Consider the following 14,053-nt stretch of genomic DNA (forward strand, 5'->3'; position numbering starts at 1 on the left):
GCATTGAGAAGTGCTCCCTTCTCCCCTCTCTAATCAGCCGTCCCCCTTTGGCTGAAGTGGAACTGATGAAATGAATTGATTTATGTCCAAATCCAATCTACATGTTTAGAAATCAGAAATTTGCACCACCAAGTTAAAGAATTATCTTTGACAGATCCTCCATCTAGTCCTGATCTTGCAGTTACCCAGTGTGAAATCCTAGTTTTAAGTAAATTATTTTAGTTTATATTCTCATGGTTTGTTTTATCAAATTGCATTATATTTTTCTGCTTGTCAAGAAATTACAGGGTATCTGCAGGTCTTAAAGGTTTAAAATGCATTGAATTCAGTTCCCTCACAAAAGGCCTTCAAAGGTATTAAAAAGTTCTAAATTCAATTAACAAAGGTGTTTTTATTTCTTGCCTGTAGACAATAACATTAGTCATAGCTTTTGGCTGTTGGGAGATAGCTGCTCAGAAAGTCATTAACTAAAAATGGGCAAGTATCCATCCATGATTTTGGCTACCTATCTATCTAAGACCAGGCATGGATGGATTCTAAGACAATCAAAACACTCACTCCTCATATATGGAGCCCCGCAATAAAAGAGATACAACGACTGCAAGCTTCTGTTCTCTCATTGTGGTCATTTTTGTCCGTGTGGTCATTTTCCATCTCCGTGGGATAGTTCTGTCAGTCTTTGTACTGAGTTCTCTGACTTTCAAACAATAATACTATTAAAAGTAACTTCATACAGAGGCTCTGGCCCAGGGGTGATAAGAGTAAAAACACAAACATCTTAAAGCTGCTGTGGAAACTCTGCTTATTCCCAGATGAACTTCAGAGACAGATCACAGAAACAAGACCAGCAGAGAAAAGAACATAAACTGTGACAAGTAATTTATTAGTTTTCAAATGGACACATTCCTTTAATTAGTTGTATTAAGAGGATTCTAGATGTGTCCCCACATTAACACTTAAACAGCTCGAGAAGTCATGTCCTCATAGGAAGAGAGGGTGTTGTACTGGAAAGTCACTCCCTGATGTGGTCAAACCAAGATGATGCTCCAACTGTATTATTGTATCATGTATGTTAAACACATACTGTATTTTGTAGAAGAAGAATCAAATCATAAAGTTTAATATGAATCCTACTGACAGATCCCATAACTTTTCCTCTAGCACCATCATGAGGTTGACATTTGTGGCTGTGAGTGAAAAGTTTTTTTACAGATGAAGAAGATGTCCATGCCAAGGAAAAGAGCATTGACTGCAATGAGACCTGCCCTGGCTGACTTGGAGAGAGCAAGAGGCCCTTTGACTGCTGCCTGACCAATATCTGGGATGTCTGCGGCCGCCCTGGGCACATTACGTAATGCTTTACCTTCCTGGGCCACCACCTTACCAACACCTGTAATCAGCTCTTCACTTTGCAACAACTTAGCAGCAGAGGCAACATCAACTAATGCATCAATATTTTTTCCAACAACACCAGCTTTACAAAGCACCTTACTTACTTCCACAACCACACTAATCTCAGTAGTTTCTCTATTGGTCACCTCCTCCAGACAATCCTGGAGACTCTGTACATCCTCCATGAAGAGCTTCAGGACTTCACTGGCTTTCTTTTGTTGTGTAACGTTTACTCCAACCTCTGTGGCTGTGGTGACAACGCTGTTGACTCCACTGGTGATGCCCAGCCCTACGCCTGTCATGGTCAGAGCTAGAGACACTCCTGCTGTTACAGGAATTAACGCCAAACCAATAATGGAAAGCACGCCTCCAACTGCCCCCACGGAGCTGCCTGCCACACTGGAGATCTTTGCCCCCTTATTCATCCTGTCAAGCTGAACAGCACTCTCCTCCAGCTCGTTCAGAAACTGAAGCATCCTGGGCTGTCGCTTGCTGAACTCACGGATGAAGCCAAATGATTCCTCCTGAAACAGGTACACTGTCCGGAAGTGTTGGTTCATCCTGATAAAGACAAAAGAGGAAATTTATTGAGAATAAATAATATAACACAACTTGTAATTTAGCATGCTACCTTTTTTTTGAAACACAGATTAGGAGGCTACAAGAAGCAGTAAAGTCACTATAGAACAGATTTAAGCAGAAATGGCAAATAAAATTACAAATAAAAAAAGGCAATGCAACCAAATTCTAATAGTTACTGAGACATTTCACCCAAAACCATAAATGTTAAGGTCATGATGGCGCTAGAGGAAAAGTGTGGAGATCACCAGTCAGTATGATTCCTCCTCTGGGATGGTGCTGATGTCTGCATCATTTTTTAATGGAAATCCATCCAGTACTTGTTGAGATATTTTGACAGACTGTAATAAATTATGATAATAAAAGCAGGTCTCTGATTGGACTGCAGTGTTGCTTGAACTGTGGTCTTCAGACAGAGTAGGAATGTAAACAAATTCACAAGCAAATAATCTTTGCGCTGTACGTCTCTATTTTTTGTTTTTACAATATCAAAAAGTCTCCTGAAGAGCGATAATGTTGATTGAGCTGTGTTGACATGATGTTTAGGACCAAAAAAAAAAAATATAGATACATACATAGGGTAACACTTACCTGATTTCATCAAGCTGATTAATGTGATAAAGCATCCTCTGCATGTCATCTTCAGGCAAATCCACATCGAGGTCAACCAGAGTTTCCGTTGTCATCTTCAGGCAAAAGTCACTGAAGAGGCTGTGACAGACAGTTACACTTACTGTCTACAGTAGATGTTTCTAATGCAAAAATTAATTTGTTCAGGAAATTTCTGTTTACCTTTTCTCTAACTTCGTGCAGATTTTCTGGATGGTCTGTATGTATCTGTCCAACTGATACGACACCACTTCCACATTCTGAAGTCTGGGAACAAAGAAGACTTGCGCATCTCTTTTAAACTCGAGGAGAAGGGGGCAGATTAGTCGCGCAGCAGCGATGACAACCTGAACATGTTCCAGGGCGATCCCCTCGGGCAGATGTAACACCCGGTTCTCCATGAACACATGAAGTGAGGTGACCGCCAGCTTCTCCACTGCATCCAGGAAGCAGTCGAGCTTCTCCAGGCCTCCCAGAGTGTCCTTCAACACAGCAGCCAGCTCCTCCTCCAGCTCTGCACGCCTGCTGTCTGCAGTCACCTGGGTCACTTTGCTCTTCATATATTCCAAAAAGGCTTTACCTTTGTCCTGTGACTGGGTAACATGGTTGACATTTAAGTCGATGTTGTCAGCCCTGTTTTTGATGTCCATCATCATGTTTAATTCTGTCTCCCTCTTGAGCATCCATTTAGAGATCTTCTCACAGAATCCTCTCACTGAGTCGATGTAGATGAGGGTATCTGTGATGTAGCGGCACAAAGCCTCCTGTAGTTCCTTTCTATAAGACAAAACATCAAGGTTCAGGTTTACAGTCGTTTTGTGTCTCTTCGTGGTTATTTTGCTTCTTTTTGTAGTTGTTTTGTGCTTTACAGGGGGACAGAACAACCACTAGGAGGAACAAACGACTACAATAAGACACAAAATGACTACACATCAACAAAATGACAACAAAGAGAAACAAAGAGACAAAAAACAAAAAGTGTAGCTTCACTACTGACTTCCCACTGCCTGGACAAACAGCTCTGGACATTTTTGGACTTGCACTTTTAAGATCATGATATTTTTTCTATTGAACGCTCTCCATATACTCATCAAAGCCTCTGATCAGATGTAACTACAGTTTTTCTAAATTTCCAAAAAAACTTTCAAAGTTCTATCAGCAGACTTTATTATCCTGGAATCTGTGTTACGTTCACAATCTTTAACCACTTCAGAACATTATCTGGAACAATAGCAATATTGCCGTCAATAATAGGAGTGTATATAAAGAGAATTTGTTCCAACAAAGGATTGGGTTCATTTTATCCATTAGTCACTTTAAATTCCCAAAACCAGGTCTGTTTTGTGTGTGTCCTCATAAATTGTGTATTGCAGCTAAATTACTTATAATTGCACATGCTTCATTTATACACAAATTATACAATGTTAAAATAATTAAAACCCCACATGATGAATCTCAAGAGTTGTATGACAAATAAGATTTACAAGAAATACATACACAAAGCAAAACTAAATATATCTCTTATGCTGTATTTTTTTACTTAAAATAATGGTCAATTTAACCTCCTCAGGCCTCAGTTAAAACTTCCAGATAAAATTAAGAAAAAAAGACACCTGCTTTGTTTTTAATGCTCATAATGAACAGGAGCTACTGTTCTACATCATACGCCTTTTCCTCAGAAGATATTTAAAAACATGTCAACGTGTCACACTGTAGAGCCTTACTGGGACACTTGAATATCATGGCGCCATCATTAAGGTTATTATATAACAACTGTGACTTAATTACTGTGAGACAAAATGTCTGCTGTGACAAAGGTCTGCACAGAGTGAAACAGTTTTTTTTTGCTTTTCATCACATTTGCACAGTATGACCAGCAGATGTCGCCAGACCACACATAGTTTCACAGTCATGCACTGATTAAAGCAGCAGGTTCAAGGTTTCAGTAAGTTTCATTTTTGCCATCATTGTGTAATATCCTACAGAGTATTTGCAGTTAGAAATACTCAATTACACGTAATTCAAAATCCAACGTAAGTGCAAATTATTATCAGCGAAATGTACTTCACGTAGGCTTCAAAAGTAAAAGTATTGGCCCACGTGACAATAAATGATTATCTGATCGCATTTTATGTTAATGCATCAAAGCATAAGTAACATTTAACTGTTGTAGCTGGTCCAGGTGGAGCTAGTTTTAACTACTGTAATAAGCAATGTGGTCCAGTGCTTCCCAAACTAGGGGTCAGGAGCCTCCAATGGGTCACAAAATAAATTTGAGGGGTCATGCCAAAAAACAAAGGTCTGATCATGTATTTATATTCATATCTCTGACTTTTCTCTAAGTTTAATTTACATGACACTATTAGAGAAGTTTAGAGGAGAAAAATCACTTTAATGGAACTGTTAACAACTCACAATCTGAAACATGACAGACGACCTAACACAGTTTGAAGAGATTTTGTATTAAAATTCAACAGAATATCATTTATTTTGGTTGTTTCTTTTAAATGTAAAACTTGTATTTGGAAAGTAACTTGTCTCTTCAGCTGCCACATAAATGTAGAGGAGTAGAAAATGTTACTCCCTCTGAAATGAAGTGAAGTAGATGTATAAAGTGGCACAAGTAAAACAAAAAACAAAAACAAAAAAACAAGCTCTTGAGGAATGAGAGTGTGATCTGTGACACTCAAATCTCAGATTTATTCATAACAACTTATTGTTTAGCTCAAAACATCTTTCTTGTGTATTGTGGTAAAATGTCTGCCCACTATTTGGTACACACTCTTCTTCGACCTTATTTCACCCTCTTCTGTACAGAAGCAACTTTACCTTGCAGCAGACATTTCCTCCTCTCGGTGTGAAGTCTTCAGTTCCTCACTGGGATCTCCTCGCGTATTGTGTATTTCATAAAATAAAAACAGAGCAAAATTGGAAATCTATTATTTACTGTGCTGACCATCACCAACTCGCTTTTGGACTGAATATGCTGAAACAACAACAACATCGCTACTTCGTAAACAACTTCGACGGGTGTTGTTCGGTTTCGTTTTCCCTTCATGTCGAGCGACGCCCAAATCAGTCACCGAGTACCGTTTTTTTAACAGGCTGAACCGGAATTTGGTGGCGGAAAGCCAAAGTTCAGGAGGTGGCACCATGAGCTGCACAGCTTTTCCTATCCGGTCCATCAACGCCTACTTCCTGGTGCTGCCCTCACGTACTGACGTCCCTCTTTGTTCGTCCTGAACATACAGTCACAGTCACAGTCACAAGAACAGTGCAAGTGCAAGTGCACAGAAAATAGATATTTAAAAAAAAAACTACAAAATGAAAATAACATATAAGACTTGAGCAAATGTGTTTACTGTACACAGTAATACTATTAAATGAATTCACTGAGAGATATTTACCTGTACCTTGTCATTGTAGAGGAGGAAATCAGGGGGATATTTGTGATTTTAAAGAATAAATAAGTGTGTAGCATGTACATCAATTTAGGGTTCTCAGACAAAAGAGCACTGCAGACTGCTGGTTGAAGTTCTTCTCTCGAAATCTATTCTGTTCCCACCAGAGTTCACCTTCTGTCAGATAGGTTTGGTTCAAAATGAGGTAATAGGACAGACTCTGACACAACAAAGTGTTTCGGTACAGGACACAACAGTGTGGATTTGCATGCTTTGCATATTTGTGTGGTATCTATTGTCTTGACTCAGTTCTAACTGACTATCAGAGACTAAAAGAAAGAAAGAAAGAAAGAAAGAAAGAAAGAAGAAGGAAAGAAAGAAAGAAAGAAAGAAAGAAAGAAAGAAGGAAGGAATCAGTAGATACCTGTAATAACAACACACCACCACAGCACACTGGCACTACACTGGCAAACCTCACACACTGGGAATGAAACACATGCTGGCTCAACTCAGAAATCAGCTGATAACCATGTGACTTTCACTGGCAGCCTGGAACAAACAACAAAAAAAAACAATTCCTTAAAGCAACACTGCGGAAGAGAAATTGCAAAAGAAGAAATAACTCATTCTTTCTCTAACTCATGAAAAGTTGAATTCATAAAGAACAGTGGAGGAGGAAGAAGTCAAAAATACAATTACCCCTTGATAGAAATACTCTGACTAATACATTCAAGGTTTTACTTGAGTAAAAGTATAAAATACAATCAGCAAAATGTCAAGTATAAAATATGTTGGCTGGTCAAAATGATCCCCTGTTATATTATTATATACAAATTATCTTAAATAATATTAGTATTGATGCATTAACATGCATAGCCTATTAATGCTGCAGGCATTCAAGGGCGAGATCATTTAAACAGCTTCATGATCTGTTGATATAGTTAAATCTATAAGGATGCTTTTTGTTTGTTTGGGGGTTTTTTTTTCATCTTTTGGGGGTTTTACTGCTACAGGTTTACTTAGTCTGGTTTGACCAGTAGCTAATGTTAGCTAATCTTAGCTAACTCAAGATAGATATTGCTGTGTTAATGACATTGCTGAGTCTGTAAAACTGGATGGATTAAAGAACAGGCCAAGGAGCCCCAAGAGGTCAGGGGGCATCTGCTTCACCTAAAATATGTCATTGCAAGAGACGCAATGAAGCCGCAATGATTCATGATGCACAACAACTACGAACACAAAACAACTACAGAGAGACATCAAACTACAAGTAGGTGCACAATAACCATGAACAGACATAACATGACTTGAGACAAAAAAAAAAAACAAGAGACACATAATGACCTCAAACACAGCACGACTACAAAGAGACTCAACATGACTACACAGAGACACAAAACGGCCACCAAGAGACGTAAAACAACCACAAAGAGTGGTTGAATACTTACAAAGAAGCACGAAACAATGAGGTTGTGGTTTGTGGTCTCTCTCAGGCTGCAGACTTGCTCTTGTGTAGGAGGGTTGAGGGGTCTTTTACACCAGTGCACCAGGGCCTGTTGTCTCATAATCTTACACAAACTTTTTGTATCTTACAATCATTTAAGTTTATCCTTGAATTAAAACAAGAAGTAAACACAGTATAATTCACCAGAAAGGAAAGAAAAATTCAGTGGCCGTATACTGTTATTTCTACTGGTTAGCAGCATATAGTCTTGCTCCAAAGCTCCCTCTAGAAAAAGTCAAAATACTTCTCTGATCTTAACTTTTTGTAACATTTCAAATATTAATGAATTATTCTTGTGTCCCTGCTGCTTGATTTTCTTCCATGACCACAGAAACAGCCGCAGAAACATCTCAACACAACATGCCGTTGAGCCAATAGTTACATTGTCGGTCTGTTTTCATTCTTGACAAGATTTTTGTTTAGAAGTTACAATATCAGATTTCCAGTATATGATTACACAAAAGAATTTATGATAACAATATTATTGTGATATCTGTAGAAAACTTAAAAAAAAAAAAAAAAAGCTCATCAGTCAAATGCATTTTTAACTTGTTTACTGTGTGTTTTGTCTTTTTTTGACGAATCAAATACGCTCAAATACGAAAGTAAGGATGTGGAGCGAGTCTGTAACCACAGCTGTAAGTGAAGAAAAAGAACAATTGCATTTAATGGATAGTGAAAAGGCAGCCAGATGAACTGATAAACAAGAGATCCACAAGTCTTAACATTTGCCATCACAATATTATCATGTGCATTATTAACACAATATCAGTTCATTTAGTTAATACCACGGTTATCATCAACAGCAGTATATCGCACCACACCTAGCAGTGAGTACTAGTATCTGAAAACAAGACATTGTGAGGCAGATCATTGCGCTGTTACATCAAGAAAAAAGTGATTGTAAAAACATTGTGATATGTGCTGCTGATGCTGTGGGTAAAATAAAACGAGAAATAAGAAATAAGAAAACAGGAGGGACTCAAAAATTGAAAAAAGGACTCACAATGACATAAAATGGCTTGTTAAAATAAAGATTTTTGGGGATGTTGAGAATGTCGAACCTCAATGTGACCGCAGAAATCCCTGTGTGAGAGTACGCCGCACAGGCAGCGGCCCTGTGGAGGCACAGTGCCTAAATCACAAAAACAGTTTTGTACTTATTAAAAGACCTTAAATAAAAAATATATTTCTTGTTTGTTTTTTCAAAATAAATAGAACAAGTGTTCCCATCTCACAGTCCACTATTGGCAAGGTGGGTATATATGTTTGTGTGTGTGTGTGTGTGTGTGTGTGTGTGTGTGTGTGTGTGTGTGTGTGTGTGTGAGGGGGTTGGCAGTAGGCTACAGGGACATTCACGTCAAAGCGCTCACTCAGCTGCACTCGGCTCAGCGCAGACACCCGGGGATCAGGGTGGAAACGTTGCTGACATGGCAGTGTCCTCACACACACAAGACAGCAGCAAAACATCGGCAGAACACGCAGCAACATGGCAGCAGTGCTGGAGGGTAACTAAGTACATTAAATCAAGTACAACTTGAGTATTTTCTGCTACGATATACTTTTACTCCACTGCATTTTGGCAATTATTGTCCTTTTTACTGTTTACTAAATTGTTCTACAGCTTCAGGTACTTTGTGCTGTAGATTCAGATTACAGTTTTTACAATTGTCCTCTTTTTCAGAACTGTTCAGACTGTTCTCTTTACCAACACTTCTCAGTTAATCTCACGTCCATATTACATTAATGCAACCAAAACACTTCATACTAGTCTCAGCTCACTTACCTAGAACAACACTGGCAGGTACCATCACAGTTGGAATCACTACTATTGTATTTATTTGACATAAACAAAGGTTCCATTACAGCGAAAACAAGGGTACTTCTTTATTGCATGGATTGTACTACCTTACAGTAAATGTCACAAAAATGAATTCTGCAATATGCTTCAGTTGCTTTTAGTTTTTTTCAAAGGGTAATTTCAAATGTAGAAAATGAAACTAAAGTCATTCCAGTGACGTAATTCAAAACTATTCATGTTCACTATGCACACTTCAACCCTGTCTTCTGCATTTGGCCAGAAGTTCTCACCCACCTCACACCTTATGTCTTCTCTTCAGTTCACCTGGGAAATAATCTTTTTTGCAGCCTGATCCATCCTGACAATCCTCTGCAGACCTGTACAAACCTCCAGCATTCACTGCGTCCAGTGGAGACATCACGACAGAGACAACAGAGACAACAGAAACACCATGTTTGTCAGTGGTTGAGAGATTCATGAATTTTGAAAGGCATGGTCAATGAATGCATTTTGTGTGAAAGCTCTGTTTAGTCCACATTGACTGCTGCTGTGCTGACTGTGTGAGGAATTTTGAAAAACTTAACTCAGTATCGACAAATGTGTGTTAGCTATTGTAAAAACCTGACAGTGACAAATGTTTTTATGGAAATGGTCCAACTCAAAGTTAATAAGGAGCACAAAATCCTGTTAGCTGCCATCGTAAAAACCAAAAACATCTCTCCTGTGTATTTAAAAAAAACCATCAGATCTAACCCCTTCCAACTACTCACTGAGCAATCTAATCTGCGTTCCTGGAGGGAGGAAATGTTTTTAACCCTGGAGACCACAGGGCCCGTGGGTGCATCTTCACCCAGAGATTCCAACTAATCAGGTTCAATTACTGAGGATAGAAACAAACGTTCAAAGTGCGACCATCTTTAAGAGAGCCTCTGTTTTTTCTTCTCCAGAGCACAAATTACAAGAAGCGCTCTCCCTGAGCCAATGCTCGAGGGGTGTTCTAACAAGGCCCTGATTAGGGCTGGATTTGCAGCTTGCTGAGTTAATGTCAGATTGGCATAAAGAGTCCACGTGGGACCATTGCGGGTGCAGGCCTGGGACCTGATTTGCGCACCCTCCTCGCCTGTCAGGGATAATTGTTTAATGAAAGCGAAGGGTGTCCCAAATCCTGGCAGAGAGGGAGAATCAGAGAGGTCTTTAGTCAGAGCTCAAGGTCTCTCTTCAGGGAAAAGTGTTGGATCTGTGAAAGAGACTGCTTCAGTGAGAATTTACAGTATTTTCCTGTAGGATGAACACTGCATAATGTAGTTGTCAGTGGAAAATTCATTCAAATACTGTACTTAAATACAATTTTGAGGTATTTTACATGAGTATATCGATATTTCTATACAGTTTTAGTTATACTAGCTCCTTTTTCAGATTAAGATTTTAGATAAAAACAAATGCATAAGTGTAAAATGTAAGCCTATTGTTTTAGCTGCAAAAGAGCCAGATATTTTCGTCAGGAGTTGGTAGAAACTAAAAACAGCTCTAAAGCAGGGTGAATATTGGATATAATCATCAGGTGGACACAAATCATCATCAAGTCAACAAAAAACTGCAGTTCCTCGAATGGCCACTTGAGGCATGCACTAAAAGCGAGTCGATCCCCATAGACTCTCATGTCAAAATAATCACCTTTACAGCAGGTGTAAACATGTTTACAGCCTGGTACAAAAAACTATTTTGGTCTCTAAAGCTAATTTCCTCCTTCATGACAACTGTATGCTGGATGAATTTTTACATAACTTGCTCATTTAAATTTGATCCAAGCTTAAAGTTATGTTTAATTGAGGGCGTGGCCGCTTGCGTGACAGGTGGATGCCGTCACAATCCTCCAGCTGACAGCAAAAGGAGTTCCCGCACGAGACCTCTCGGCCGTGTTCGTGCTGTTGATGTCTTTTGGAGGATTTTTCATGCAAATATGACTTGCTGTGTGGTTGACTGAACAGGGGGAAGGCTATGCTCCTGCTTTTTGAGGTGGGTGAACTTCTAGTATTATTTTATTTATATGTTGGCACTAATTAGCAGGTATCTGTGTCTGCGCTCACCATACCTGGCTTGTTAGCTTGGTGGTTAACTAGCTAATTAGCCAGAAGATGACTTAGCCTTCGGGCAAGACGCGTAGCTGTGCTAACGATGCTAACGGGAACATATATGTATGCTTACAACCGGCATGCACCGAGGTCTCAGTTCCACATACGCCATAACTTTTTGCTCATTGTTGGTTTAGCCGGAGCAGCCCGGAAACAGCTCATCGGAAACCTATGGGTGACGTCACGGAGGCAACATTCAATAGTCTATGGTTAAAAATGGTGTAGGCCTACTAGTTTGTATGTAAATGGATCGACAATTGTTATAACTTTAAAAGACCCTCTGCTGCTCTTCCAAAAATGTCAGGCTACTTATTCTTCAGCAAAAAGAAAAAACGTGACCCTCAAGCACTGTAGCACAATAGTCATACTTGTATTGAACTATATTTAAAAAGGAAATACTGTAATTTTTACTCCACTAACTCCACTACATTTATTTGACAGATATAGTTACTTTGCAAATTTAAGGCTCTGCACACCCAAACAAGTGTTTTCAGCTACCCTGTCTGAACAGACCTGTAGTCTAGATGGGCGGAGTGATGTCAGAACACTGTAAGCCAGCAAGTACAACAAAATCAACATGAGGGTGAGCACAGCACTAATTAGACATAATTAGTGAAAGTGCTGTGCAGGGCCTTAAGAGTTTACACACAAATTATGATACCTTTTATAAATATGATGCATTACCACTAATTAAACTACCAAACAGTATAATATGTCATTAGTATTTGCTCCATATCAACCAACTGAAACATTACTTACTTTCTGCTTACTTATGTATATCAGAAGTAGCACATCAGTAATACATAATCATAAACATCACACTGTTGTAACTTTGTGTTTTATTAAAATGATAAAACATTTTTTGTCTGTCGAGTAAATCACAGAAAGAAAACCTCAAGCATGTTGTATTATTCCGTCACAGGAGAACTATAAGGCTGCCACCATCAGATACTTTAATTATCAATAGGTTTGACAGTTTTTTTTCTTTAATATTCAATATATTGTTCAGGTTATAAAATGTCAGAAAATGATGAAAAAGGCTCATCGTCATTCCCTGAAGCCCAAGTTACATATTCAGCCACCAACAGTCAAGAACACAAAATGCTGAGTTTACTCTCGCAGAAAAAAACAAAAAAACAGTAAATATTCATATTTGAGAAGCTGTTACCAGTGAATTATTGGCAGTTTTGCTTGAAAAGTGGATTTAAACAATTAATCAGTTATCAAAGTTGTTGCCAATTATTTTTTCTGTCAATTGTTTAATTAATTATTAAATCTCCAAGCACTGGTTGGTTTCTGGGTGTCTGTGGAAATAATGAAGTTGCCATGTACAGTGGGGTCAATTGGGCCCCATCAACAAACTTTTGCCCCTGGGAAGTTTGCTGCATAATGAGGACTTTTGATACCTTAAATGTGCAAGTACATTGCTGATAATACTTGACATTTTCAACAGCAAAAAAAAAAAAAAAAATGCACAGGAAACCTAAACCATGAACATAAACAGACAACAAAATACGTGCTTCAATATGCTGCTACTCTGCAGCTCAGAGATGATAAATGCTGAACTCAGAGCAGCAGAAATCAACCTGTCCAAACATGTCTGAGTATCTGACATGTGGCCCTGAGGCCTGAGAGAAACATGATGATGACGTTTTTCACAAGAAGACATCCAACCTGCACACTCTCTCTCTGTCTCTCTCTCTCTCTGTCTCTCTGTCTCTCTGTCTCTGTCTCTCTCTCTCTGTCTCTCTCTCTCTCTCTCTCTCTGTCCCTCTGTCTCTCTCTCTGTCTCTCTCTGTCTCTCTCTCTCTCTGTCTCTGTCCCTCTGTCTCTCTCTCTGTCTCTCTCTGTCTCTCTGTCTCTCTCTGTCTGTCTGTCTCTCTCTCTCTCTCTCTCTCTCTCTCTCTCTCTCTCTCTCTCTCTCTCTCTCTCTCTCTCTCTCTCTCTGACGCTGCTGGTTACATGAGCATCTGAACGACATTCTTCATTCCCATCGTCAGAGCTGAAATGGGGGTCTCGGCCCAAAAAACAAAGCGTAGCCTGCTCACAAAGAGCTGACACAGTCGTAACTGTGGATGATGGCAACTGACATCAAAACAATGAGTTTTAGTCTCTGCTCAGAAGCTGTTTGAGCTTTTGATACTTGAGAAAATTATTTTTTTCACAAGAAGACATTCATGGATGAGATGACAAACATCACATGCATTTTTGAATATGGGAGCAGCTGTCATCCTGTGAAGTGTCTTTGATGAAGGCACTAAGCTTTCTACCTGCTTTCAAGAGTCAATATAATAGGAAACGGATAGCTGAGTAACTTAAAATTCAGTTGGTAAAAAGTCCTTAGCCGTTTGGGACATTTCAGTTTGAAGTTATTATAAAACTGCCAGTCAGATGCATGCAGGAAATACACAAGTGTTTTCCATAGAGATTTACTAAAGTTTGTCAATGGTAGAAAGTAACTGAGTACATTTACTGAAGTGCAGTACTTAAGTACAATTTTCAGGTACTTGAGGTATTTCTGTTTTATGTTACTTTACACTTCTGCTTCAGTACATTTCAGGGAAATATTTACCTTTTTACTCAACTACATTCATTTTACAACTACAGCTGCTAGTTCATTTTCAGATCTAGATTT

General features: G+C 38.9%; 1 protein-coding gene across 3 annotated transcripts; it reads right to left on the bottom strand.

Annotated features, from left to right (window-relative positions):
* Positions 1–862: 862 nt before the first annotated feature.
* On the bottom strand, positions 863–6,278 carry apol (apolipoprotein L). Of its 3 annotated transcripts, none has more exons than XM_023413759.2 (5): positions 5,994–6,278; positions 5,410–5,819; positions 2,764–3,357; positions 2,563–2,682; positions 863–1,953 (listed from the first exon to the last, which is right to left on the bottom strand). In XM_023413759.2, the coding sequence occupies exons 2-5, from the start codon at positions 5,421–5,423 to the stop codon at positions 1,167–1,169; spliced, it is 1,515 nt and encodes a 504-aa protein (XP_023269527.1). In that variant the 5' UTR covers positions 5,424–5,819; positions 5,994–6,278; the 3' UTR covers positions 863–1,166. The 3 variants fall into 3 exon arrangements, with proteins under 3 accessions (XP_023269527.1, XP_087032087.1, XP_023269526.1); XM_087175961.1 differs by having other exon boundaries at positions 5,988–6,278; XM_023413758.2 differs by lacking the exon at positions 5,994–6,278 and having other exon boundaries at positions 5,410–5,822.
* Between the last annotated feature and the right edge of the window lie 7,775 nt (positions 6,279–14,053).

Source organism: Seriola lalandi, unplaced genomic scaffold (genome assembly GCF_002814215.2).
Source record: "Seriola lalandi dorsalis isolate HSWRI2012SDOR001 ecotype SW California unplaced genomic scaffold, Sedor1 jcf7180002054519, whole genome shotgun sequence".
NCBI classification, from domain to species: Eukaryota; Metazoa; Chordata; class Actinopteri; order Carangiformes; family Carangidae; genus Seriola; species Seriola lalandi.

Excerpts from the sequence above, each read along its gene's own strand:
- apol (XM_023413759.2), bottom strand. Across the intron at positions 2,683-2,763 it reads TGCACGAAGTTAGAGAAAAG|CCTCTTCAGTGACTTTTGCC; the intron begins GTAAACAGAAAT and ends TGTCTGTCACAG. Across the intron at positions 1,954-2,562 it reads AATCAGCTTGATGAAATCAG|GATGAACCAACACTTCCGGA; the intron begins GTAAGTGTTACC and ends TGTCTTTATCAG.